General features: G+C 53.5%; 1 protein-coding gene across 2 annotated transcripts in view; it reads left to right on the forward strand.

Moving 5' to 3' along the window:
- The first annotated feature begins 609 nt into the window (after positions 1–609).
- Positions 610–26,375, forward strand: part of MAPKAPK3 (MAPK activated protein kinase 3) — a 32,275-nt gene continuing 6,509 nt past the window's right edge. Inside the window, exons 1-5 of one of the 2 annotated variants that reach the window (XM_008972189.5) lie at positions 610–762; positions 1,035–1,305; positions 23,896–24,035; positions 25,289–25,353; positions 25,843–25,922. In XM_008972189.5, the coding sequence (XP_008970437.2) occupies positions 1,087–1,305; positions 23,896–24,035; positions 25,289–25,353; positions 25,843–25,922 (504 nt within the window). In that variant the 5' untranslated portion in view covers positions 610–762; positions 1,035–1,086. The remainder of the gene's footprint in view (positions 763–1,034; positions 1,306–23,895; positions 24,036–25,288; positions 25,354–25,842; positions 25,923–26,375) is intronic. The other variant, XM_003818800.5, reaches the window with a different exon arrangement.

Here is a 26,375-nt window from a genome sequence, read left to right on the forward strand (position 1 = left end):
TTAAACACGACGCCAAAAGCCCAAACCATAAGGTGAAAGGTTGGCGGATCTGATCAAATGGCAACTCGGGATTTCTGGTCCCCAGGACGCTGTATATACCAAAGGGAAGCAGCGAGTCAAGGGCATGAGCGGGAGCTGCAAAAAGGGGGCAGTCGCCAGTGCTGGAGACGCCCAGAGCCACCAGAGGCTAAAGAGTGGCGAATTCAACAACGACAAGATGCCACTTCCCTCGGCATGTTTAAAAAGTTGAGTACGCTGAGGGTTGGCCAACACTAGGCAAGTCGGAAGCCTAGCAAGCCATACTGGAGGGCCACCTGGCAGCGTGCAGAGCAAACACCCGACTCAAGGAGAGCTTTCAAGAGAAATAAGACGTCCTGCGCTGTCACGTTCTAGGTTGCGAGTAAAACCCGGGACCCGCACAGTAGCGGACTACCAGTACAGGGGCCTCCCTGGGTGTCCCTGGAAACCGAGGAAGTAACCGCCCCCTCGGGAAGCCACGCCTCCTATTTTGTTCCGGCTCGGGGGCGGGACCCAGCCGGGGCCCGCCTGGCCCTTTAAGGCTGACCTAGCGGGGCCCCAAGTTGGGATGACGCGCAGGGAGCGGGGGGTGGAGTGGGGGAGTGGGGGGGTGGGGGGGGGGTGGGGGAGGTCACGTGGGCGCCGGCAGCGCGACTCTCGGCCCTGGGATTTCTGCGGCCGCCAGCTCCCGCGACCGCCTCTCCTGCCCCTCGCCGATACCTCAGCAAGGTGCGTTGCCGCCAGGTACGCCCTCGCTGGGCCCCCTCTGCGGCCTCCTCCGGGGACCTCGCGGCCATTAGGCGCCCGGCCCCTTCCCTTCTTGACACGTGCCCGGGCGGTGCTCGCTTGTACCCGGCCGCGCGACCACCGCCCCTTGCTGCATGTCTGTACTCTCAGGCCGTTCGTCCCGCACTCCCAGCTTGCCCCGGGCTCGCAGCCCAGCCCAGTTCAGAGGCTCCAAGGCTGGGGTGTGTTGGAAAAGTCTGGGCGGGACTCACTCTTCCCCTTTCCCCCAGGTGCCACTAGAAGCGCCAGGCTGGGGCCGCCTCTGAGCGCCCCGCGGGGGCCATGGATGGTGAAACAGCAGAGGAGCAGGGGGGCCCTGTGCCCCCGCCAGTTGCACCCGACGGACCCGGCTTGGGCGGTGCTCCGGGGGGGCGGCGGGAGCCCAAGAAGTACGCAGTGACCGACGACTACCAGTTGTCCAAGCAGGTGCTGGGCCTGGGTGTGAACGGCAAAGTGCTGGAGTGCTTCCATCGGCGCACTGGACAGAAGTGTGCCCTGAAGGTCAGTGAGCCCTCACTGAGGCCTGGGATATCCTGGAGGGTCCACAGCGGAAGCCTGTGAGTGAAGCTATGTCTAGCGCCCCTGCTGAGCTTCCTATGCTCAGCGACATGTTTCATCGTCATACTGTCCTGTAAGGTCAGGCTTGTGGTCCTCCCTACTTTACAGATGGGGAAACTGAGGCATAGCCTAGCTAAGCTTTGAGTGTCCCAGTGAGCAAGGGGTGGAGTCACTATGGCTAGAGATGCTGTATCCTGAAGCAGCGAAGGGGTGACTCCTGACTCTGGGATTCTGGCTGGACCCATGTGTTCAGGCCCAAAGGGGATCTCTTGTTCAGCTTGGCTGCCCCTTCCATGTGAAGCTCCTCTGACTGGAATGGATCTGTTTCCCTTTGCTGGAAGCTGAGACCCCACCAAGGCTTGGGTGGGACTGCTTCTTCCCTGTGGCCCCTGCCCATCTGGGCTGGAGTGGTGTGAGCCTCCCAGGGCTGGCCAGAGGACAAGGCTGATGCCCACTGCACCTGTGGAGCCTCAGGAGGCTGCTGATAGACTCCTGACGAGTCGCTGGTCCCGTGTTGAAAGGGACAGGCCCTGGGCCAACCCACCCCTGGTTCCTGGGCAGAGGGCGGGCCAGCCATCTAACCACCTCAGACTATAGGCTCCCTGAAGACCTGGCATGCTGATATAGGTGGCATGGTGGGGGTCAGGGGGATGCTGGGGGCGGGTACCTGGTTCCAGCTTAAGGCATACAGTTCTGGGCCTAGGGCCACACCCCATACCCAGAATCCTTTGAATCTGTCATCTCTGGGGTCTTTACTCATTTGTAGCTTGTGCCAATGGATGGGTAGAGCATGGCAGGGATAGTGGCTCCTGGAGGCTAGAAGTACAGCAAAGGCCCTTCTCATTTTACAAAAGATTTTTTTTTTTTTTTGAGGCAGAGTCTCACTCTGTCGCCAGGCTGGAGTGCAGTGGCACAATCTCAGCTCACTGCAACCTCCACCTCCCAGGTTCAAGCGATTTTACTGCCTCAGCCTCCTGAGTAGCTGGGACTACCGGCGTGCTCCACCATGCCCAGCTAATTTTTTGTATTTTTAGTAGAGACAGGGTTTCACCATGTTGGCCAGGATGGTCTCGATCTCTTGACCTCGTGATCTGCCTGCCTTGGCCTCCCAAAGTGCTGGGATTACAGGCGTGAGCCACCGTGCCCGGCCTTTACACAAGTTTTAATTATGAGTCCAAGTGCAGAGTCCTCTAGATATGGCTAATAGCTATCCTGTGTTTGCCAGTTTCATGACCTTGGATGATATCCTAGACTCTGGAAGCCAGGTTTCTGTATCTATTCATGGGGAAAGATAAGGAGTTGTTGTGAACATGAAATGAGATTATACATTTAAAGCACTTGGTACAGGACCTGATACAGGTCTGGAGAGGTTACAGGACTTATTTAAGGCACAAGATCTTAAAGCATCTGAGCAGGGAGCTGGACCCAGCTCTCTGTGTCTTTCCCAGGAACACTAGGGCCAACAGAGGAGGTTGTCTCCCCAGAGTACCTTGGAGGGGAACATGCAGGTGGGTCTAGGAGAGGATCAGGGTTGGGCTGGTGGGGCTGGGCCCCAGGTATAGCTTCTTTGCCCACTAACCCAGCAGTCGAATGGGGTGGGGGAGCTTTTCAGAGTATCAGGAATGGGATTCTCTGAGTCTTTTAGGGAAACAGTGGCTCTTCTGAGGGCAGACGGGGGTAAGGGGATGAGGAATGAGAGTTTTCATCCCCCTCTGGGCACTATTTAACCTTCCACCTGTGCTAGGATTGAGGGCAGGCTGGGTGGGTGAGGGATTGAGGCCAGAGACCCACTTCTTAATACCAAGGCTTTGGCCCTGTGGGCCAAGACTGAGCTCTGACCAGCCCCTGTGGTGTCCAGATGCTGTGGGTGAGTCAGGGATGGGGTGGGAGACCAGAATTTGTAGGCCCACACAGTGCCAGCTTTAAGTAAGGCTGGACTTAACCCCTTCCCCATAGATGCTATGTCTGATGAATGACTTGGGGTAACTTCTGACTGCAAGAACTTCCATAGCACCTCATCAGTGCTCTCCTTGTTCTGGACTGGGAATTGGGTCAGGCCTGGAGTGGGTTTCCCTCTGTACCCCTTTATGGGTGAGCATGGCTGAGGCTACTAGCTTGGGACCTTCAGGATCTGGCCCTAAATTGGCCCTCAAAGGGGACATGGATTAGATGTGGCTCCCACTCCAGGACCTTCCTGTTCTTAGTATCACTAGTGACCAAGCCTAGAAGTCCTTACCCAGCTAAGCAGGCATTTACTATCTCCCAATATTGGGCTAAGCACAACCTCTGGTACAGTTATTTTACCTGTCTTGTGAGTGGTAGCTGTGGCCATGAGGAGGAAGGTGACATCTCCCCACTTATAGCTTCTGCCCATTGCCCAGGAAGACCAGGACCTGGGGACCTCAGTACATGGGCAGGCCTGGGCCCAGGGAGCTTAGCCAGCTCATGATGGATCACAGTCCTCTCCTTGCATCTGCCTAGCCCTCTCCCCCCAGTTGCCCCAGCTCAGCCTAGGCAACAGTCGTGGGCTCTGTGTCTTTCTGCCTCCCTGGTGATGTACTCCAGGTTAACCAGGGTGGCCTGTCCTCATCTTATAACTTGACCTTGTTCAGGCCATCTCTGCCCATTTGTCTCATGCTCATCCTCTTGGCTCTGTTGCCCAAGATGGAAGATAGTGCTTAACAGGAAGCCTGAAACTCAGCAAACACTCATAAAACAGGAAGAGCTGTGGCCACTGTCCTTGTAACTGTTGCTATTCTGTGGAGGCCCTAGAGGAGCAGGTCCCTCCCTCCCAGGGAGCTGGGCCTCTTCCGCTTTCCCTTAGCCCCTGACCACCTGCTTGGTTCATCTTGGCCTCAGTCATACTCAGTGGCTCCCTCCCAAGGCTACCTTCTGCTGCCAGTGCAGCCATTCTACTCCATTGTACCCCAAGCCCTCATTGCTGTCCTCTTGGCAGGAACTGGAGGACTGCCTTTCTTGGAGAGGGTGTATGGGCCAGGCGGTCCTCCAGTGTCTGCTTCTCCTGCTGACCTCTTGCTTGTGCCCTCTCCCAGGCTTAACTAGTTAATTAGTACCTTCAGCTTTCCCTCTAACTGGGCACAGCCCTGCAGATTTGTCACACATCAGTTACCCCACCACATCCAAGATCCAGTCCTTCAAACTTTATCACATACATGAAAATTGGGACCCAAAGTGAGTCACATGGCTTGAAGTCGGGGGTGTAGCAGAGGCCCGAATTTTCTCCCCTCCTGACATCCTGCCCAGCCCTCTTGTGGTTTTTAGCCTCTTGGCAGGCAGAAGTGACCATGGCACTTAGTATCTCTAAATAACAGCAATAGGCTGGGTGCGGTGGCTTGTGCCTGTAATCCCAGCACTTTGGGAGGCTGAGGCAGGAGGATCATTTGAGTCCAGGAGTTTAAGACCAGTCTTGGCAACATGATAAGACCCTTATCTCTACACAAAATTTAAAAATTAGGGCTGGGTATGATGACTTATGCCTGTAATCTCAGCACTTTGGCTGAGGCGGGAGGATCACTTGAAGTCCGGAGCTCGAGACCAACCTGGCCAACCTGGCGAATCCTTGTCTCTACTAAAAATACAAAAATTTGCTGGACACAGTGGCGGGTGCCTGTAATCCCAGCTACTGGGGAGACTGAGGCAGGAGAATCGCTTGAACCTGGGAGGCGGAGGTTGCAGTGAGCCGAGATCACGCCACTGCACTCCAGCCTGGGTGACAGAGTGAGGCTGTGTCTCAAAAAAAAAAAAAAAAAAAAAGTAGCCAGGTGTGGTGGCACACACCTGTAGTTCCAGCTACTCAAGAGGCTGAGGTGGAAAGATGATTGCTCGAGCCTAGGGGTTTGAGGCTGCAGTGAGCTGTGGTCATGCCACTGTACTCCAGCCTGGGTGACAGAGTGAGACCCATCTCAAAAATTGAAAGAAAGAAAAGCAATAAAAGGCCTTATGGAGACATAATGGTGGGGTCTTCTTTCCTGCCCCTGTGTTATGGACTGTGGGGCTGGGGGCTCTTCCCCTCTGACCCCTAAAGCATTTTGGAAGCTCTTCTAGGCTCCCAGTGCCCTCTTCTTCCCTTCTTTGTTAAGGAGAGTAGAGTGGTGGGGTGGTGGATCCACATGTCTAGGAGACCTCTGCAGAGTCCTCTGGGTCAAGTCTTTGTAGCAGCCATCTTCCTTCTGGTTCCCAGGATCTGGGGAGGTTGCTGGGGCTGCTGCCTCTGGGACAGTTTCCTTCCCCTTGATGCCAGTTGGCTTCCGTGAGCCAGGCTGCTCTGCATGTGGGATCTCAGTGATGCCTCAAAGCACAACACAGAAGAGGGCATATTTCTCCTGACAGATGGGAAACTAAGCTCTGGAGACCAGGAGGAGAACTCACAGGGATTTGAGATTACACAGGGATGCTGGGACTTGGCTGTGTATGTTCTGAACCTCTAATTGTGGCATTCAAAGCCTCTGCAGTCCAGCCCACCTCCCTTTTCTACTTTAGGTGACATCTTTCCTTCTCCAGCACTGAAGAATTTCTTCTCATCTGGTCAAGACTCAGCCCCAGTGCCACCTCTTCCAGGAAGCTGCCCAGAGTTCCTGGCTTTGGGGCAATGGAACCTTCTTTGACCCCTTTGATAATACTCCCCTTTGATTCAAAGCCCTTTTATAGCACCTAGGCCCAAGGCCTGGCATATATCAGGGATTCATGAATGCTTATGAAAATGACCAGGCTCTGGCCCCTCTGAGCTTTGGAAGGAGCATCAGGAGCTGGACTTTTTCCAGGTTGCACCTTCTCCACAGGAGAGGGGTTCTTTGATTACAGCTCAGAGATAAGCCACAGAGAAATGCTATTTCTCCTCTCCTAAGGTCTGGGAATTCACAATGGAATCTAACAGTTCCACTGCCTCAACAGACCTCATGGAGAATTCCTGGGAGAAAGGAAATGCCCATTCATGAGGCCATTTCTGCTCCCTGCCTGCTGTCCAGGCTGCACCTCTGAGTAGACAGAGGGGCTCTGTATAACCAGAATGCCAAAAGGAAGATAGAACATGATGGATGCAGAGACTGGGAAGCAATGGATCCAGAGCCCAGTACGCTGGATGCCTCACTCTCCCTGGGGGGATGGTGCCCACTGCTGCATGGGTGAGGCTGGCCTGTTGGGGCTGGTGCTGTTGAGCTGGATTTGAAGCCAGGTGAAGCTGCCAGGCAGGCCAGGCCCTTTTTCATTTGGCAGCCACCATCCCCTCACCTACCATCTCCAGACCGGTCAGATCAGCCTCTGCAGGGCCACTTGTTAGAGTCAACAAATCAGGAGGCACATGGAGGGACTATGCAGCCGGTACAATAGAGTCCCTGGAAATAGTTTCACTGCCCCCTGGGTTCTCCCAACGCTGCTCCTTACCTAGAAGGAAAGAATCTGAGGAGCCAGAGTGTTAACTGCCAGGGATGAGCAATTTGCTTTTTCATGAAGATCCTGGGGAGGGCATCAAACCCTACAAAATGCAAATAGTGGAATTTTAGGCAGAGGTTGATTGTTCTGAGATGGTTCGTACCGTGCCTGGCTGGCCTTGCTTACTGTTTTCGAAGCTGTGCTCCCAGCCTACTCTCAGGATCACCTCTGCTGGGGCTTCTAGGATCTTTTCCCATCCCATCTAGGAACTGATGCCAGCTCTCCAGGATTCAGGCCTTGGGGCTGTGGATTCTGATACCCCCATAAACGGCTAACAGTTTTTCAGAGCATTCTGCCCAGCGGGCCCTGTCCACAGTGCACAACAAGGCACAGAATGAGTTATCTTACCTAACTCTTATCACTCCCATTATATGGATGAGGTTCAGAGGTCAGCAGCTTGCCCAAAGTGCTCAACTAGTGGGTAGCAGGGCTGAGCTGTGAGCCTAGGCAGTTTGATGCCAGAGTCCTAGCATCTAAGTCATCTCACTCCTCATGCAAGTCTGTGGGGACACGGGAGGGTCTCTGAGACTTGGTCCTTGGAAAGATGCTGGCATTGTCCTCTCTGGCTCCACTGGGAGCCCTGGCAGCCCCAGCTGGGCCCTGAGTGATGCTGCCAGTGTCTACCTACATCTGCTCAGTCCTCCTCACTGTATGGAACTCTGTGCCAGTGATTGGACAGGTGGCAGTCCCATGAGGCCAGCACACAAGGACCATGATGACTGTGAAGGCCACCTCAGAAAGGTCGTGTGCCTTTTCCCAGGCCTTGTGAGTCTCAGACAAGTGCAGCTGGGCAGAGCCCAGAGCACCACGGGCAGGAAGTCAGACTGGTGAGTGGGCGAGTGGAAACTGTATCTGGGCTGGGCCAGCTAGGAGAGGCTTCCTGGAAGAGGTTGCCAGTTTAATTCAGACCTCTGGTTTGAGAAGGATGTGGATGACAGAGGAAGGCACAGGGTGTATGTGTGTGCCTGTGTGTGTGTGTGCACTCACGTGTGTGTGTGAGTGTGTGTGTATGTGTATGTGTGTGTGCATGTGTGTGACAATATGCCTGGTTTAGACATTCAGCACCTGCTGTGGAATACCAGTTTCCCACTCGCAGACCTGTGTTCTGGCAGGATGTGGTTGACCTCAGCAGGGCCGGTGTCAAAGTCCTGACAAAGCCTGGGAAGCTGAGGGAGGACCAGAGGAATCTGTGGAGGAAGAGGCATTTGTGTAGGGCCTTGAAGGGTAGAGCACCATTGCTGAGGGTGCTGCAGGGACTCCTGGGTCACTTGGGCTGTTGTTCAGACTATGTGGGAAGGACTCAGTTTTCATTACAACAGAGGTCTGTTGTATCTCTTCTGAGCTTCACACCTGGGGAAGTGGAGTTAGATCCCTCATTTTCCTCTGCTGGGGACATCATCATGGAAGATCTCTGGGTGGAGGCAGTAGTTGGAACATCTGGCTCTGTAAGCCCGCAACCTCCCTTGGCTCCAGGCTGCCATGTCTAATGGTGAAGGCCCACGGGCAAGAGCTGAGGACATCCCTAGGTGAGAGGCATTCCAAGCATACCTGTGCCATGAGAGTGTGCACAAAGCGCTTCCTGGAGAGCTGGCTCTGCTGCTCTCAGGACAGTGAGACCATGGCTCCTGTGAGCGCTGGTGTTTTCCCTGGAGAACATTAGTTCTACTGCTCTCCCTCCATCTATTGGACATCTTGTGTGGTTCCAGATGAAAGGCCCCATCTTGGGGTTGAGAGAGGAACAGTGCTCTCGGCTTAAAATGCTTTCTGTGACATTCTCCCCAAGTGACTTTGGACTAAAGGCAGTTTCATAATCTTTTGCAAAACCATCATCTTTGTGGTGCAGTTGAACCCTGGGTTTGAATATGTGGTGGGGAGTAGGATCCAGTCTCGGTGACTGTTACTATCCCTGCATTCATGCTATGAGACAACATAGGCCAGCAGACACTCTCAGAAGGCAGGGCTCTCATTTGGGGTGGCCTGGGTGCATTTGCTGGTGAAACATTATTGGTTTTTATGAGGACTCACTTGGGTGCGCCCTGCACCTGGGGAAGCCAGCCCCTTGAGGGACAGGAAAGAATGGCGTGAAGGGAGCTCTGGGTCCTGGGCTCCTCCCCACCCTCCTGCCCGTTTGGAACTAAGTGGATTAGGCCCTGTGCAATTGTGATTAAAATCCTGCTGTGTGGGAACCGTGGAGGTTTGGCTTAGAGCAGGAACACGAGGCTCCCGTTTGGGGAACAAGGAGCCTCAGGAGGCCCTTTCAGCACTAGACAGGCCAGAGATGTTGAAAAGATTGCTTTTGTTTTTGAGGCGGGTTTGGGATTAGGGTTGCCTTTTTCTTTAGACTAGGGCTTTGTCTTTGCTGCCTTCTCCTCATGGCACTAGCGATCTTTCTGTCCTCTGCCTCCTCGTCCCTCTCATTTCTCCTTTTCCACCTGTTTCTCCTGCTATCTCTCTGTCCCTGCTCTCCCGGGCCTTGCCAGTTTGCCTGTCTCGTGTGTTTCAGGCCTCATGGCCTCTTTTCTGCAGCCTGGCAGGCTGAGGGCAGGCGGAGGACAGAGCAGGGCCAGGTCAGGTGCTAAGGACTCATCCTGGTCAGCGGGCAGCTCACTCCCCCACCCCTACCCCAGGGGAGGGTGGGGGTGGGGAAGGAAGGAGGAGTGAGTGCTGTACCCATGCCACTCAGAGTGTCCCCTCCTGCTGCCCGCCTTGACCAGGTGTCAGCAGCCTTGGCAGTCAGAACAGTGGACTCAGGAGTTCTTGGGCTGAGCTGTAACCTGAGGAGGTCCCCCGCCACCCCCCCATGGCTTGTGTGAAGTCAACTTCAGCTGCAGTCTCTGCTGTTGGGTCTCCTTTTACGGCCCAATGGTCTGAGACTTTTGCTTGGGACAATTGTGTGGGACTAGGCACAGTATGACCCCCAAGGGTTCCCTAGCCACAGTGAGGTATAGACAGGGCTGAGATCTGACCTGAGTCAGAGCCTTAGAGCCAGCCAGAGGAGCTGGTGGGAGTCTGGGAGGGCTCAAGGTATGAGGTGCAACCTACCTCCATTTTTACAGAGGGCAGAACTGAGTGTGAGCTGCACCTGCACTAGCTGGTGTGAACACTCAAGACTCTCTAGCTGGCACCCTGCACCTGACCACCCTTGCTCTGCTAAGGCTCAGAGGCTACATTCAGGGGCCTGAGGGACCAGGACCTTGAGCTGCCACACTCATTTCCCCATTCTTAAGGGTTCAGCCTCCACAAGAGACCCATAGCTCATCCATAGATGCTCACCCAACATTAACAGCCCCCTTCTCAGGATGTGGTAGAAGGACTGGCAGGTGTTCTCCGTGCTTTCTGGCAGGCAGTGGCACAGGGGGCAGGGGGATGGCAATAAGGGCACCCACTTGCTGAGTGCCTCCTACATGTCAGGCACAAACACTGCAGAATCAGAATGGATTATCACGCCCATGCCATGGATGCAGAGACAGGTTCAGAAAGGCAGAGTAACTTACCCAGGGTCACGTAGTATGGACATGGCCCTGTGCTGGAACCCAGGCCTGGCTCTCAGCCATTCCTCTCCGCGTGTGTGCTCCTCTGGGGATCAGGAGCCACAGTCTGCTCATCTGCAAAATGAGAGCCTGGGCCGGGCGCAGTGGCTCATGCCTGTAATCCCAGCACTTTGGGAGGCTGACGCGGGTGGATCACCTGAAGTCAGGAGTTCGAGATCAGCGTGGTGAAACCCCGTCTCTATTAAAAATAGAAAAATTAGCTGGGTGAGGTGGCACATGCTTGTAATACCAACTACTTGAGAGGCTGAGGCAGGAGAATCACTTGAACCCGGGAAATGGAGATTGCAGTGAGCTGAGATTGCGCCATTGCACTCTAGCCTGGGAGTCAAGAGTAAAACTCCATCTCAAAAAAAAAAAAAAAAAAAAAATGAGGGCCTGGGTGCTCTGCTTGGCAAAGGCCTCCCTTTTGGCTGTGAAGACATGTTAGGTGGGCAATGATCATCGGCAGTGCCAGGGAAGCAGGCAGGTCGTGGGGGCCTGCCTTGCCCACTGCTGGGGCTGATCTTGCAAGTAGATAGACAGCATAGAGACTGGTCAGAGGGTGCCCCAGGATGCCTCTCCCACACCAGTCAGCAAATGGTGTTGTCAGGGGAACATTTGGCTATGGTGATGCCACCAGCAAGGGCTATATTCTGCCAGGGTCAGGAGCTCTGAGGGTTATGACTCAGGTTTGGAGACCCCTTCCGCTGTACTTCATGGCCTAATTAAGTGCTTGAGTCAGGCTGAGCCAGTACCAGGGTGTGTCCTTACCCTAGGCAGGCCCAGGAGAGGGGGAGTGAGTCACTGCCGCCTAGTCTCATGGCAGGAACAGGCAGTGTCCCTCAGAGCTGCCAGGCCACCACCCTGGTCCCCTAGAGGGCAGGGCCTCCCCCTCTTCCTCGTAGCTATGGCTCCATGGTGTGATCAGAGACTAGGAAAACCTTCTGGGAGTAGGCTGGGTGTCGGTGCCTTGGGAGTCCTCTGGCTGAACGTGAGCAGGAGGGGAGAGGGGCCAGGGGCCAAGGGAGACTGGAAGCCTGGATGGCTAGTGCCCCTGCTACCCCTGGGAGGAGCCTGAGGAGAGCGATGGCTGCCTGTACTCACCCAGGCCTGTGTGGGGAGCTGCAGAGACATGAATGAAGCCAAAGGATGAGGGAGAGATGCTGAGCAGATATGAGATAGAAGGTCAGTGTTGGGGGTGGGGATGGAAGGTTCCCTAGGGCCTCGGTGCCATGCCTCTGGGGGTGAGCCAGTGTATCTCCCCACGCCCACTTCTGATTCCTTTGTCATCTCTGTGACATCTCCTCCAGGCGAGAGAGACCAGCTGTCATTCTTCTGAAAGCTGGAGAGTTTTGGGTCCCCTCTCTCCAGAGCTGGCCAGAGGCCTGGCCTGCTGAGTGCTTCAGCAGGGGTCACCTAGGCATGACCTCACTTGCCCTGGCCACCCCTACTAGGGAGGGTGGTATGGCCCTTTGTTACCCTGTGCCAGCTATGTGGGCATCACTGCCACACAACTGGCCAGTTGGGGGCACATATTTCATTGCTGCTGTGGGGTCTCTTCATGAAGAGAGACCACTGATGGGACATTATTTCTGAGATTACAACAAAACACTTGTGTTTGCTAAAATGTTCCAGTCTTATGATGAAAATGTCCTATTTTTACACTGTCATAGAAGAAATAAAACCAGGGTAAAGTTTCACAGATTATGTAGCTGATTTTGATAGAAAAATCCCCTTTTCCTCTTTGAAGTTAAAGGAAGATACCAGAACCTGGATCTTCTGAGTATGTACTCAGGGGGCTCACAAGTGGTCTCTGTGGCCTCCCCCGGCCCTCTGTGGGAAGGCTGTGGGCAGAATCCTGGGATCCCACACCTGTCAGGGGCAGAGGGAGTTGTGATCCTGCCACTTTCTCGCTGTAGAACCTCTGGGGGAGGGGAGGAGGCCATAGCTGTCTCAGGGCCTCTTTCCCCAGCTATAACACAGGAGCCATGTGGGAGGAGAGTGGGTGCCCAGTTCACAGATGCAAGCTGGGGCTTAGGAAGGTGAAAGGACTGGCCATGGTCACACATTTTGCAGGAGGGACATTGTTCAAAAGGATGCGCGGAGTTGTCGAGGGGTGTAAAGGTGTCTGCCACCTGGGAGAGTAGGGGGCTGCCACAAAGAAGTGAAGATGGGCCCCCTCCTGTAGTTGACCAAGCTTGAGAGCTGGGTGAGTTCCCTGTTGTGGGTTTCTGTTCTTTCAGTCTTGGTTCCCATTCCCCAGGGTCCCTCCCCTAAGATCAGCCACCCTCTCTCCACCCTGGAGGGTCTTCCCCTTCCTTATTGAGCCTTTCACAGCAAAACAGGATTCGTGGACTCAAGGTTCTTGGTCCACCTTTGAAGAGCCCAGTCTGGCTGTGCCCCTCTGAGGATATGAGACCATTTCCTGTGACCTGCTGAATTGGAGAGGTTCTGCCTCCCCCAGGTCCCCAGGGCTGCACCTAGCTTTCCCTGAATTCTGGGAAACAAGGAGGGGAGGAGTGTAAGGCCATTTCAGGAAGACCCAGGGGAATCCTAAAGCCAGGGGTCCCCAAGCAAACCCAGGAACTGTTTTCACCCATACCATCATGGCCCCCAATACCTTCAGTGTGCACTGGACACCAAGTTCATCTGAGCTCTTTGTGTGTGCTCTCATTCCCTCCTTGTGGCTCCCTGGGAACAGGAGTATTAGCACCATCCCCACTTTCCAGATTGGGCCTGTGAGGCTCAGAGAGGCTGAATGGCCTGCCCAAGGCCACAGGGGAGTTGGGAATAGACCTGGACCCCTGTGGCCGCAGCTAGTCCTGCTGTGCATGGTCCCTGGTCTGGGGCACTGGGACCCTCTAGCACTTGCGTTCCCACTGTTCTTCCCTCTTCCTTCCTGGGAGCCTCGCTCAGGTCCCTCTTTCTAGAAGCATTTCCTTCCACTCTTCCCATCCCCCAGACTTAGCATTTCAGCCTTTGTTTCCAGGTTGTCTGGGGCTGGTGGGAAGCAGACCAACTGAGGCCATCAAAATTTAGTAAATTGGAGGAATCTTGTCTTCCTAAGACTTGATGATTTCAAAATTTGTGTTGGCTATCCTGTCCCAGAACTTCCTGGGAAGACACTAGGCTTGGAACCTCAGCTACTCCCTCCCCTCCCAAGAACTCTGGTGAGAAGTGGTCAGGTGGAGGTTCCCAGCCTGTGAAGCTGCCACCCTGCCCCCCATCAGGTGACCTGGCCTTGGCCTAGAAGGGGAGTGGTTGTTTAGGGGTCCTCCTTTCTTGTGAGTTCCCTCAGAAGGGGCTGGCCTTCTCCATCTCTCCTGTTCTGCCAGGTTCTGGTTCTGGAAAGAAAGGAGAAGGGAAGGGAAGGAGCCAGGACCAGTTTCCCAGGTGTAGATGTCATCATCAAGCATCCCAGTTGGCAGTGACTCATCCATAGACCCCTAAATCCTTGAGGACAGAGTGCCCGTGGCAGCATTCCCAGTCCCAGTCCAGGTCTAGCCCCCAGACAGGGCCAGTACATGTTTGCAGGAGTTGGGAGGGGATCTGTACATGGGCAGGCCTGTACAGTTGAATCCTGGTTCCCAAAGAACTCTGACTCAGTGGTGGCCATGTGCAAACCACGTGACCCAGAGAATCCACAAAGCCTCCCTGACCCTCAGTTTCCTCATCTGAAAATGGTGGCTAACAATGCAGTTGTTGAAGGGCAAGAGCTAATGGGTATGACATGCCTGGTACAGGGCGGGGCTCCGTGAACATCTGCCATTGTTGTAACAGCCACCGAGTAGCAGGGCCTGGTCCAGACCAGGGGCGTGGGCCAAGCTCTCGGAAGGAGTGGCAGGGCCTTCTCTGTTTGTTTTCCCCAGGCTGGTGTTGTGGGGATGAGTGCCTGCTCCAAGCCTTGAAGCTGCATGGAAAAGGGGTGAAGCAGCTATACATGGTCCCCAGTCTTGACTCTCACTGCCCAGCTGTGTGACTTTGGGCAAGTCACTTAACCTCCCAGAAGGACATTTCCCCACAGGTAGAAGGGCGCTGCTGATCCTTGTTGGGTTATGGTGACCACTGTGTGAGGTGGCCTCTGCACAGTACTGGCCCAGCACCAGGGACAGACTGTTGTCCTGTAGGGAGCGCTAATCCCACCTGACTCCATCATTCCCTCAGCACCTACCTGGGGCCTGGACGTTTGGGGTCAGTGGTATCACGTGAGCCGCCCTCCTTGGAACCGAGCCTCTGAGGAGGAGAGGTAAATGGACAGGGTGAGACAGAGGACAGGATGTGGTCAGAACTTAATGAAGCGAGGTCTCATCTGGCAGGAGGCCAACTCATCCATAGCTGCAAAATTGGTTCCATTAGCTCCTTTAATGAGCTACGAAAGCTCGGAAAATGAGTTTGTGAGAGAATAATGGCACATGTCTGCAGCTCTGATTTGAAACTGTGGCTAAAAAGTTAGATATTACACTACCTTCCAGCTCTCCAAATAGCACCAGTGCCCTTGTCGGGAGGGAGAGGGACGACATGGGGGGCAGGAGCGGGGTTCTGGCATTATAAGGAAGATGCTGAAGCTTTAAGAAGGAAAAGCCTGCTTCTGAACTCTGAATTCAGGGTCAATCCCATCCTGACGTCTTCCCTGCAGAGCAGAGGCTGAGGCTGTGACCCATTCTCTGAGTGGGCAAAGCAGCTCACAAGGGTCACACTGGCTGGCAGGGCCGTGTGTGTTAATAGCCCACACAGGTGCCAGCAGCACTGGCAGGGGTTTCAACAACTGGCTGTAAAATAAATTCTGCTATTCCAGTGGTGTCTCTTATATCATTTGAGATGTGATCCTCATGGGAAATAATCCCAAATAATCATACAACTGGGAGCTGGGAGAGATCTTAGAGATGGCTGAGTCGAAGACTTGTCAAGGAGGGAGTATGGTAGGTTCAAAGTGTTTTGTCTTATTCACGGCCTGCCTCTGTAAGAATAGGGGTTCCCAACAATGAAACCTAAATTTCCCTACAACATTCTCTACAGTTTTGCTGCCTGAGATTTCGTGTTGAGCACGTGCACTGAGATTTAATCTTCAGCATTCTGGCCTGCCTTTGCCTGAGGCTGGGATGAGACCCTTAGGTGGGACAGGTGTTGGAGGCCATGCTGGTCCCTGCTGCTCCTCTCCTCTCTGTCCTCTGGCACAAAACAAAGCTGGAATCCCAAGAAAATAAAGGTCTGGTGATGTTACCTCAGCACTCCTGGCCCACATGCCAGGCGATAGCTGAGACATATGTGCTGGCCTCAGTCTTCATGGAGGAATCCATATTAGATATGTTCATTTGAGTCTGTATCTTTTGCAGAATTGCTGTTGAAGGTGTTGCCAGAAGGTTTTCTCCTATATAAGGTTTGATGTGAAATCCCTTTTAGAATTTCGTCCTAGAAAATGTTCAGTGAATATCTGTGCTCCTCTTCATGGGGGTAATAAAAGCAGCAGAGCCTAACTGGTTTCCTTCTTTGCAAGACTTCCAGGAAGCTCAGAATTAAAATTTGTCCTCATTTATAGTTATGAACTTACATGGGTTTCTGGTGCATTTTGTCTTTTTCTTCATTCTAAAGAGAATCTGCTGTTTTTGTTTGGTTTGGCTTCTGTCTTGTTTTAGAATTATAAAATGTCTGAAATACTGTTGTTAATAAGCAGGGCTTGCAGAAATAATGGTGCTTGGAGGGCCTCAAGGGGTGGTGAGAGGAACTAGATCCTTGGCCTCCAGGAGGAAGTTCCCTTTGCTGTAGGGCTGATGTCTCTCATACTGTGAGTTGTCACAAAATCCAGAGCTTCAGCTTCTTAATTTATTACTGCCTCATTGATGGGAGAGATAAGTCAGCTCTCTTCCCCCGGAAACAGTGGGTGTTCTGGCAGAGGCCATACAACAGCCTGGCCGGGGCTGCAGGTTAATTGGCCAGGGGTATGGAGGTTGGGGTTTGGCTGCAAGAGGTGTTGGGGAGACTGCTTGTCCAAGCTGGTAGCCTCGGCACTTCCTGTATGTGAGAGATGGAGATACTGTGGGCACTTTAACTTGAGAAGAGCCCAGCACTGGGGTGAGCTGGATGGGGACACCCATGTGTGGGTGGGTGGACCTGGATAGGGGGCCCTTCCTGGACGAGGAAGTGGCTGGAGGAGGGTGTTGGGGACTGGTTCCCAAGAGTCACTGCAGACATCCCAGCTTTGTTCGATCTCTAAGAAGACAGACAGAGTGCTTTTCTAGTTCTGAGCAACAAGAAATGTTAGGCCCTGCCATGGTGACGGGGTCCCAGTGGGAGAGGAGGTCTGAATGGAGGCATCTGGGCTTGGTCACCTTCTTGCACAGGCTGTCTTAGGTTGAGTTGTAGCAATAAGACCCCCCAATGTTTCTTGGGCACCTCTCTGTGGCCAGTTCTCTGCTAGGTACTTTGGAGAAGTAGAAAATATTAGATGAACAAATGGACAGATGGATAAATCCTGTTCTCTGCGAGTTCAAAGTCAATATTGCAGAGACTGGAGACACACATATGCCCATGGGCCCACACACCCACCCCCATACTCCCCACACACCCATGCACACACCCCTACACACGATGTATGCATGCATGCACACATTCATGTTCCCACGCACACACACACACCCACATGCCCTCCTCATACCCCTACATATGCACTCACCCACGCACTGATGTACACATTTATTTCAGAACAAGCTTCCTGAGTCTTGTGCAAGCTGTGGATTTGGCCAGTGCTGCTCCAACGTGGGGCCACCCCCTCCTCTCATCTCCCCTCAGGGAGGGGTTGTCTGGGTGCTCTCTCAAAAGTCCTGTTCTCCTTCCTCCTCCAGCCTTGCCATCCTGCAGCCAGGTGGCCACAGGGCAATGACTTCATCCTCCTGAGCCCGTGTTTCCTCAATCTGTAAATTGGGGCTAATGGTTCCCACCCTGCTTGCCTCACAGGGTGGCACCAAGCATTCCCATGAGATAAGGGACAGCAGAGTGTTTTGTAAACTGCAAATTGTTTTCCAAACAGGCAAATGGTGCTGTTGTTTTCCCAGCTATGGAACTCAAGAATTCCTCCACCCACAAGTAAACCCTGTCCTTGGGTGGAAAGGGATATAGTGGTGATAGTGAGGGGCCTGGCCTGTTTTGAGGCCCCCACATTCCACCTGGTGATGCTAGAGGGGCACGGGCCCTTCTGCTCTCAAATTTTGCTGGGGCTCACTAGCTGGTGAAGTCAGTAGGGGTCTTGGCCTTCTGGCTGCTGGCTCTGGGGGCAAGAGAGAGAATTTGGCAAAGGAGGATGAGGGGAGAAGGGAAAGTGAAAACCAGTATATCAGAGCCTGAGGCCTGTGGTCACTCGCTAAAGGAAACATCATCTCAAATTCAATGCTTGTTGAGCTTCAGTGGGGACCCACACCTCAGGTGCATGGCCAGGAATCCCCTTCCTCAGGAAGAAGCCCAGTTTCCACCTCACAGGGGTGTGTGTATGTGTATGTCTGTGTGTGTGTGTGAATGTGTGTCTGTGTGTACCTATTGGGCACTAGCTGGAGCTGTGGAGCTGCCCAAGTGCCATCACAGACCCTCCAGTTCTGGTGGACCCCTGGGGAGCTCAGGGAACATAGGAGAGGAATGAGGCAAGGGTGGGGGCCCGTTGGGTTGTCAGAAATCCCCTCCTATCTTCTTCTTCTTTTTTTTTTTTTCTGAGGCAAAGTCTTATTTTCTTGCCCAGGCTGGAGTGCAATGATGCGATCTCGGCTCACTGCAACCTCCACTTCCCGGGTTCAAGCCATTCTCCTGCCTCAGCCTTCCAAGTAGCTGGGATTACAGGTGCGTACCACCACACCCGGCTGATTTTTTTGTATTTTTAGTAGAGATGGGGTTTCACCATGTTGGCCAGGTTGGTCTCAAACTCCTGACCTCTGGTGATCCTCCCGCCTCAGTCTCCCAAAATGTTAGGATTACAGGCGTAAGCCACCGTGCTTAGCCCCTTCCTATCTTCTTGTCTTCCCAGCTGTGACTGGGAACCATGACATCATTGCCCATTTCAGGTAGCCCCCAGTGGGCTCAGGCATGTGGATATGGAGGCCATGGGGACCCAGAGGCTGCTCCATGAGGGCAATGATGTGGGAATGGTACTATGGTAGGTACTTTGCAAGGAATGCCTGTCTAGAAGTCTGCCTTGTTACCCACTTATCTCCCCCACCCTATATAGCCCAAGCCCTACAGCTTAACTTTGGGGAAACAGAGGCCCAGAGAGGAAAAGGGACTGGCCTAAGGTCATACTGAGAATAGGCATAGAACCTGGGCCTCCTGTGTCCTGGCCCTGTGCTCATTCTCATGCCTGGGAAGATGGAGCTCTTACTTTGGGACATCTTTTGTGAAGAATAGTGTGGAGTCATGTACCTATGTGAAGGAGGCCAACTTGCAGAAATGCCTTGTGGAATGGAGCAGTCATGATGGGCTCCCTGGAAGAGGAGGTAAAGCCTGGTTCAACAGAGAGGGTAGGTGAGGTACAGGCTGCCCTTGGGCAGCAGGGAGAAAGTTTGCCAGGTTGTCATGTCTCCCATTTGTTGAGCCTCACTGGGGCCTCCTCAATTTAATCTTTTTTTTTTTTTTTTTTTGAGATGGAGTTTCACTCTGTCATCTAGGCTGGAGTGCAGTGGCACGATCTCAGCTCACTGCAACCTCCGCCTCCTGGGTTCAAGTGATTCTTCTGCCTCAGCCTCCTGAGTAGCTGGGGTTACAGACGCACACCACCACACCGGCTAATTTTTGTATTTTTAGTAGAGATGGGGTTTCACCATGTTTGTCAGGCTGGTCTCGAACTCCTGATCTCATGGTACACCTGCCTCAGCCTCCCAAAATGCTGGGATTACAGGCATCAGCCACCACGCCTGGCCAATTTAATCTTATCTTGTCCTCATGATAGGTTGTGAGAGGTTTTCCCCCTCATCCTTACTCTATAGATTTATTAAATCTACAAATATTGATAGGCGCAGTGGCTCATGCCTATAATCTCAGTGCTTCAGAAGCCAAGGCAGGAGGATCACTTGAGCCTAGGATTTCGAGACCAGCCTGGGCAACATGATAAAACCCCGTCTCTACCAAAAAAAAAAAAAAAAACAACCAAAACAACAACAAAAAAATTAGCCAGGTGTGGTGGCATGCACCTGTGGTCCCAGCTACTTGGAAGGCTGAGGTGGGAGAATCATTGAGCCCAGGAGATCAAGGCTGCAGTGAGCTGTGACTGTGTCACTGCACTCCAGCCTGGGTGACAGAGCAAGATTCTGTCTCAAAAAAAAAATCTACAACTATTACCTGAGTTAGTGCTCTGTGTCAGGCCCTGTATCCCAGTACTGGGACCTAGAGGTGGCCAAGCAGACTGGCCCTGCCCTGTGGGCCCACAGTCTGATGAGGGAGGCTGCTGGTGTCGGCCTGGCTGGGGGATCAGCCATGTGATTTGGGGCCAGTTACTTCCCCTCTCTGTGCCTCAATTTCTCATCCAAAAAGTGGTGATAATGAAGTCCTTTCCTCCTAATGTTTATAAAGTACTCCAAACAGAGCCAGGCACATTGAAAGTACAATATCTGTATGTGTGTGTTTGCTTAAAGAGTTATCAAAGAAACAAGCTAATTGTATGTTGTGAGCAAGTGCTGCACAGGAAGTGAAAAGGGCGATGACGTGAGAGCTTTCTGGGGAGCTAGGAATGTTTTCTGTCTTGATGGAAGTTTGGGTCCCAAGGGTGTGTGCAATCATCAAAACTCATTGAATTGGACCCTTGAGACCTGGGCATTCTACTATATGTCAATTATACCTCAATAAACAAAGCATATATTGAAAGAAAGAAAAACAAAGGATGAAGAGGGAGGGCTTCTGAGAGGAGATGACATTGAGGTGGACCACATTGAGGGGAGGCCTGGAGGAGAAGGCTCTGGCTATGGGGAAGGAAGATGAGAAAACTGAGGCTCTAGGAGGTTTTGGGCTCAGGGTCAACTCAAGGGGTCAGGAGAGACAGCTCAGGGGATTTCTTGGCAGCTGGACCTGGGCCCAGGCTGAGGGCTCTGGCTCCTGTGATGTGCTCTGCAGAGAGGCCAGTGGGGCGTTTATTATATTTTCCAGGGACGGCCCTCTCCCCTGTCCCTGTGCCTATTTTCAGGGCTTTGGCGTTTGTAGAAGGACTATTTTAATCCATGTGGGAAATGGGTTCCTAAATATGGACTCAGTGGGGCAGAAGCCTCGAGAGGCTCCAGCTCAGGGCAGCTCCACCTGCTCCTCTATCTCAGCAAAGCACAGGATGCAGGCCCAGGCTGGAAGGCTCTCCAGCCCCTCCTTGGCCATCTACCGCCCTCCTTGGCCATCTACCACCCTCCTTCTTTCCCTCTGGCTCCTCCTATCTCCCTCCAGTCCTGGGCCCATCCTCCCATCCTTTGTTTGCTCGGAAGCCCAGTGTTTCCTGCCAGGCCCCAGCCAGGGACCCCCAAGTGAACTTGACCTGCCTCTGCCCTCAAGCTGCTCCCAGGCTGGTAGGAGGAACAGAAGCAAAACCAGTAAGAAAGGTGCTGGGAGGGGCCGGGCGTGGTGGCTCACACCTGTAATCCCAGCACTTTGGGCGGGTGGATCACGAGGTCAGGAGATCGAGACCATCTTGGCTAACACGGTGAAACCCCATCTCCACTAAAAATACAAAAAATAGCTGGGCGTGGTGGCGGGCACCTGTAGTCCCAGCTACTCGGGAGGCTGAGGCAGAATGACGTGAACCCGGGAGGCGGAGCTTGCAGTGAGCCGAGATCGTGCCACTGCACTCCAGCCTGGGTGACAGAGCAAGACTCTGTCTCAAAAAAAAAAAAAAAGAAAAAGAAAAAGAAAAAAAGGTGCTGGGGGGGCTTTCCAGAGAGAGGAAGAGAGAGAGAGAGAGACAGAGATGGAGACAGAGAGAGAGAGAGGTTGATCGATCTGAATTGAGCCCTGAAGTTTCCTCAAAAAGAGGGAGTTGACCCAACAGAGAGGATGAGGCAAGAATGCACATGACAGGGACCAGCACAGACCTAGACACAGAGGCCTGGGGGAGTAAGGCCTGTTTGGGAATAACATATATATTTTTCTGGCCAGAACAAAGTGGTTTTGGCCCAGAGGTGGCAGGAAGTGAGGTGGGAAAGGAAGGCAAGCCCTGCGTGCTGGGGGAGGACATTTATCTGGAAGATGTGAGGAAGTGTCTGGCCACAGGTGGATTAGAGTCATAAGGGGAGAGGCAGGGCTGAGGACCCTAATGAAAGCATTCCAGCTGTGAGCTTGGACTTTTAAGAGAGAAGAGGAGGACTCTGATGTGGGAGTGAGATGCCACAAGGCAGGCAGTGAGGAGGGAGTGTGGGAGCCAGCCTGGGAGGCCTGACAGGAGATGGTCAGGTCAGACTGGGGAGGAGAGAACCAGGCAGGGGGAGGGGGAGGAGGCAAAGAAGGAACCGGGTGCAGGGAGGGAGGATGGTACCTCTTGGCTCCTGTGGCTGAGGATTGGGGTACCCCTAGCTAGGGCCGCCACAGGACATGGTGGAGGCAAGTGGGGGGCACTGAGCTTTCTGGTCCCAGTGCTGAGAAAGAAGCTGGTGATTGGGAATTGTGCGGGCACTAACCTGAGGGGTGTTCTGGAAGGCAAGGGCAGCATGAGCAAGGATCCATGGTGTCCAGGCAGGAGTGTCTGCCCACAGCAGCCTTGACGCACACCCCCAGCCTGCTCTGGGTAATGGAGCAGGGGCACAGAGCTGCTAGAGGGCTTGTCCAGCCCCTGGCTCTCTGTATTCCTTGCACTGCCTGTATTCCCAGGCTAGGGTTGAGGGGAGCAGCTCCAGAAAAGGAGGGACAGCCAAGGGGCAGCAGGCTCGAGAAACCACTGCCTGCCTCTCCCCTCTCTGGGACACTGCCCTGACCCAGTTTGTCTTTACCTAGAGAGCGTGCATGGTCACAGAGCCTGCCCCTAACAGTGCCCTGTGTAAAGTGACCTGGCTCTCCCCATCCTGCAGAGGAGGAAATTAAGGCTGGGGCAGCCCAGGGTCCTATGGCTGCTGAGCAGTGCTGATCCGAGCCCCGGTCTTGAGCATCAGCCCTGGTCCCCAGCCCTCCTCTATTAGGAAACACAGTGTCACAGCTGGTCCTTGAGTGAGCAACCCTTTTTGGGGGTGGCTTGTCCCTGCTGTCCCCATTCTGGGCCATCTCCTCATGCATGCTGACTTCTCCTTCTCCCCCTACAGCAGGGCCACTGTGAGGCCTTGTTCATTTCTGGTGCTGGTTGGCAGCCACAGTCCAGGGCTGAGTTAACCCGAGCAAGGATCCTGATGCCCGCCCACTGGATGCTTGCCTTGGCTGGGATGCACCCTGTGGGGATGACTCTGCTATTATACCATTTTACAGAGTTGTGGGCTGCAGCTTGGAGCTGTGAATGTATGCCTGAGGTCACACCGAGTCATTGGAGGAATTCAATCCCAAACCCACATCTCACTCCACTCAGCTGTCATCTCCCTCAACTAGGGTCCTCCCTTCCCCCAGTCTCTACCTCTGGGTCCTTACCAGTGATCTTTAAGCGTGGGATGAGGGTGGAGGCTGGGCAGCTAGGTCACCTTGAGATGGCCCCACCTCTCTCACAGTGCGATGACATTGTCGCCCTGGTACTGCATAGCAGCTCCCAGGAAGGCTATAAAGTTACCTTGGGAGCTGGGTACTGACTGGGTGGTCATGACCAAGCAACTCATTTTAGAAGCACTTTTCTTGGTAGTGAGAGTTTTGTTCTCATGCCCACTCCTGGAGAATCTGAAGTCTTAATTACTTTTACCCCTACAGGAGTGTGGCCTTGTCTCCCTCCACTCTGGGCCAGTTTCTTTGTGGGAGATAGATTGACAGACACAGGCCTCAACCTCTCCTGCAGGAAGTCTTCCTTCTCACTCCAGCACTCTCCTGATCATGCTGAGTCCTGTAGGGCAGATTTGCGTGTTAGTGCACCCTCTCCCCTCCCCAGCCTTTCCCCAGCACCTTCTGCTTCTACACTTACATTTCTCATAGATGCCCAGGGTGAGAATCACAAGGGAGGCACCAAGGGCCTACTATGTACCAGGTGCTATCCTGTACAATTTACATGTAAAATTTCCAACCCTAGCCTAGGAAATGGAACAGCTGTGTCATCCTTATGGTAAAAATGAGGTTCAAGGGATGTGTGGCCCCTGGCTTGGGGTCCCATGGCTGCTGTGTGATTAGAGTGGGGTTATAAAACCCACTCAATTTCCATCTGAGAAGGGAGGCAAGGGCTTCTTTGGCCTCTGAGCCCCTCGAAGCAGTCAGCCACCTCCTACGGACTCCTTGAACTACCTGCCAAGCTGCTTGAGCCCAGGACTGACCCTCAAGTCCAGAGGCTCACTGGACCACAAGTCAGAGAAACCTAGATTCAAATTCTCATTCTGCTCCTTATAAGCTGTGTGACCTGGGGCAGGTCACAGGCCTCAGAGCTTATATGTTTTTGTCTGCAAAGTGATGGTAGAGGGCTCTGAGCCTGACACTTTCTATGTGCACCCACCTACAGCTCCTGTATGACAGCCCCAAGGCCCGGCAGGAGGTAGACCATCACTGGCAGGCTTCTGGCGGCCCCCATATTGTCCGCATCCTGGATGTGTATGAGAACATGCACCATGGCAAGCGCTGTCTCCTCATCATCATGGAATGGTATGCTGGCCTGCCCTGTCTCCACACCCCCTCGGCATCCCTGTGGCCCTCAGGCTCCCTGACATGCTTCTAGGGGCTTTCTTTGTTTTTCAGGTAGCAGATCTGGGTGCCACTGTAGCCCCTGAGGGGCAATGGAGCAGGCAGCCGCAGGCCCTGCCTGTGGATCTATGGAGTTGGCCATAAGGACATTCCCTCAAGGGTGGGCAAGAAACCACAGGGGTTAATATGGCCTCCCTGAGTGTGATTTCTACTCTGTGAGGAGGACTGGAAGAGCTGTCAGAGAAGGCTCCCAATCCCTGAATATGGATGGATGGGGGATTTGGGGAAGAACAGGACCCACGCAGTTCTCTCAGCTTTCTCTCCTTTTGACCTGGGTATGTGCTCCCATGGTCCCACCAGGAACTGGGTGCTTGGGGCCTAGAACCAGGAGCCAGTGGCCTTTTCCACCCTGGGCTTCTTCCTGTAACACCGTGGCTCAGCACCAGCCATCCTTGGACTCTGGGTCTCCAGCTCCTCCCTGTCTGCCTTTCAAGTCCCCCCTTCCTGCACCGGTTAGCCAGTTCTTCAGATTTGGGGTTCAGATCCTGCCTCTGCTACCCACTAGCTATGTGACCGTGGGCAGCTCTTAATCTCTCTGAATCTCTGTAACTCAGATGTAAGATGTGGGAAAGATCTTAATGTAGCATTTACCCTGTGCTTGACTCCATTCTAAGTGGCCCATGTGTATTGCATATTCAATCTGCATGACTATGGGGTTGGTGCTGTCATCCCTATCATACAAAAGAGATAGCTGAGGCACAGAGAGGTGAAAGAACCAGCCCAGGATCACACAACAGCGCTCATGAAACGTGGATCCCAGGGCATGGCACACAGTAGGTGCCCAGAGAACAGTGGTCATATGATGATAATTAACATCTCATCCCACATTTGGGGAAACAGAGACTTGAATGGGGTTGGGAGTACCCAAGCCCTCACAGTCAGGTAGGGGCCGTGCCACTGGGAACACACAGGCTTCTTGGCAGGGATCAGAGCCCACCACCCTCTTCTAGTTCCAAGAGTTCAGTTCAACCCACCTAAACTGACAACCTACCATGCACCAGGTTCTACAAGGGACAGGGAGGCTGACAGTGGCTGTTCAGTAGGGGAGGAGCAGAGCAGCAGGGCCTGAAGCCTGGGCCTATGATTTGGGGCAGGGGCAAGGGTAGGATGATGTGCAGTTTCCCCCTCTCTGCTTATAGTCACCTCTTTTACAGCATGGAAGGTGGTGAGTTGTTCAGCAGGATTCAGGAGCGTGGCGACCAGGCTTTCACTGAGAGAGGTATGTGCATGTAGCTGGACCAGCAGGAGGATTCAGGGTGAGAGGTATGGACCAGAGCATTGTGTGTGATGCTAGGCAAGACCCTGTTCCTCTCTGTGCCTCAGTCTTCCCATCTGAATAAGAAAGGGTGAGACTCAGTGTCCATCCCCACAAGGGACTCTCTGAGTCTGAGACACTTTGTCGAACTTGGACTCTCTATGGCTTTGGGATGGAGGCCTCAAAGCCTCTTGATGCTGTCTCGCAGTTGAGCTGGGGAGAGGTAGCTCAGGACTGAGGAAAGAAGTTTAGATGGGTTGGGGGTATCCTCGGAGGAAACTGGGGTGTCTGGGGTGGCGTAGACATCCTGGGATAGAGAACCTGGATAGCAGGAGCGCTGTCACTGTCTTCTTGTCTTGTGCTGGCCTGTTAGACTGTGTCCAGGAGGGATGATAGGGTGGGGGCTTGACCTTTGACTGGCATCACTGACCCCCTCCTCCTCTGTTTCTGCAGAAGCTGCAGAGATAATGCGGGATATCGGCACTGCCATCCAATTTCTGCACAGCCATAACATTGCCCACCGAGATGTCAAGGTGAGGCTCCAGGATTCAGGTTGGGGGCCCGGGGAAGAGGATATTGTCCCACTCCACAATCCCTGATGGCATCCAGGACCCACTGGATGGAGGCCATGTTCCCTAGTCACATTCAAAGCCTCTGCTCTGTGTCCCAGACTGCTTTTCTCAGCCTCTTCTCTAGTTTCAGCATACTCATTCTGTTCTCACCAGGTGGGTCCCCTTGCTTCTTTCAAACACTGAGTAATCCAAATAGTAATAAGAATAACTGACTGCCTGCCTAAAGCCAGCGGGCCCTGACAAGCAATCTCATTTCATTCTCACCCAGCCTTGTGAGATAAGTGCCATTACCCATTTTACAGATGAGGAAAACAAGGCTCAGAAAAAGATTAAGTGACTTGCCCAGGGGCTGTGTAGTTGCTGCACTGGGATTCATTCATTCATTTGTTTACTTGTTCAGCAAGAAATTTTGTG

The sequence above is a fragment of the Pan paniscus genome, chromosome 2, assembly GCF_029289425.2.
Source record: "Pan paniscus chromosome 2, NHGRI_mPanPan1-v2.0_pri, whole genome shotgun sequence".
Lineage (NCBI taxonomy): Eukaryota > Metazoa > Chordata > Mammalia > Primates > Hominidae > Pan > Pan paniscus.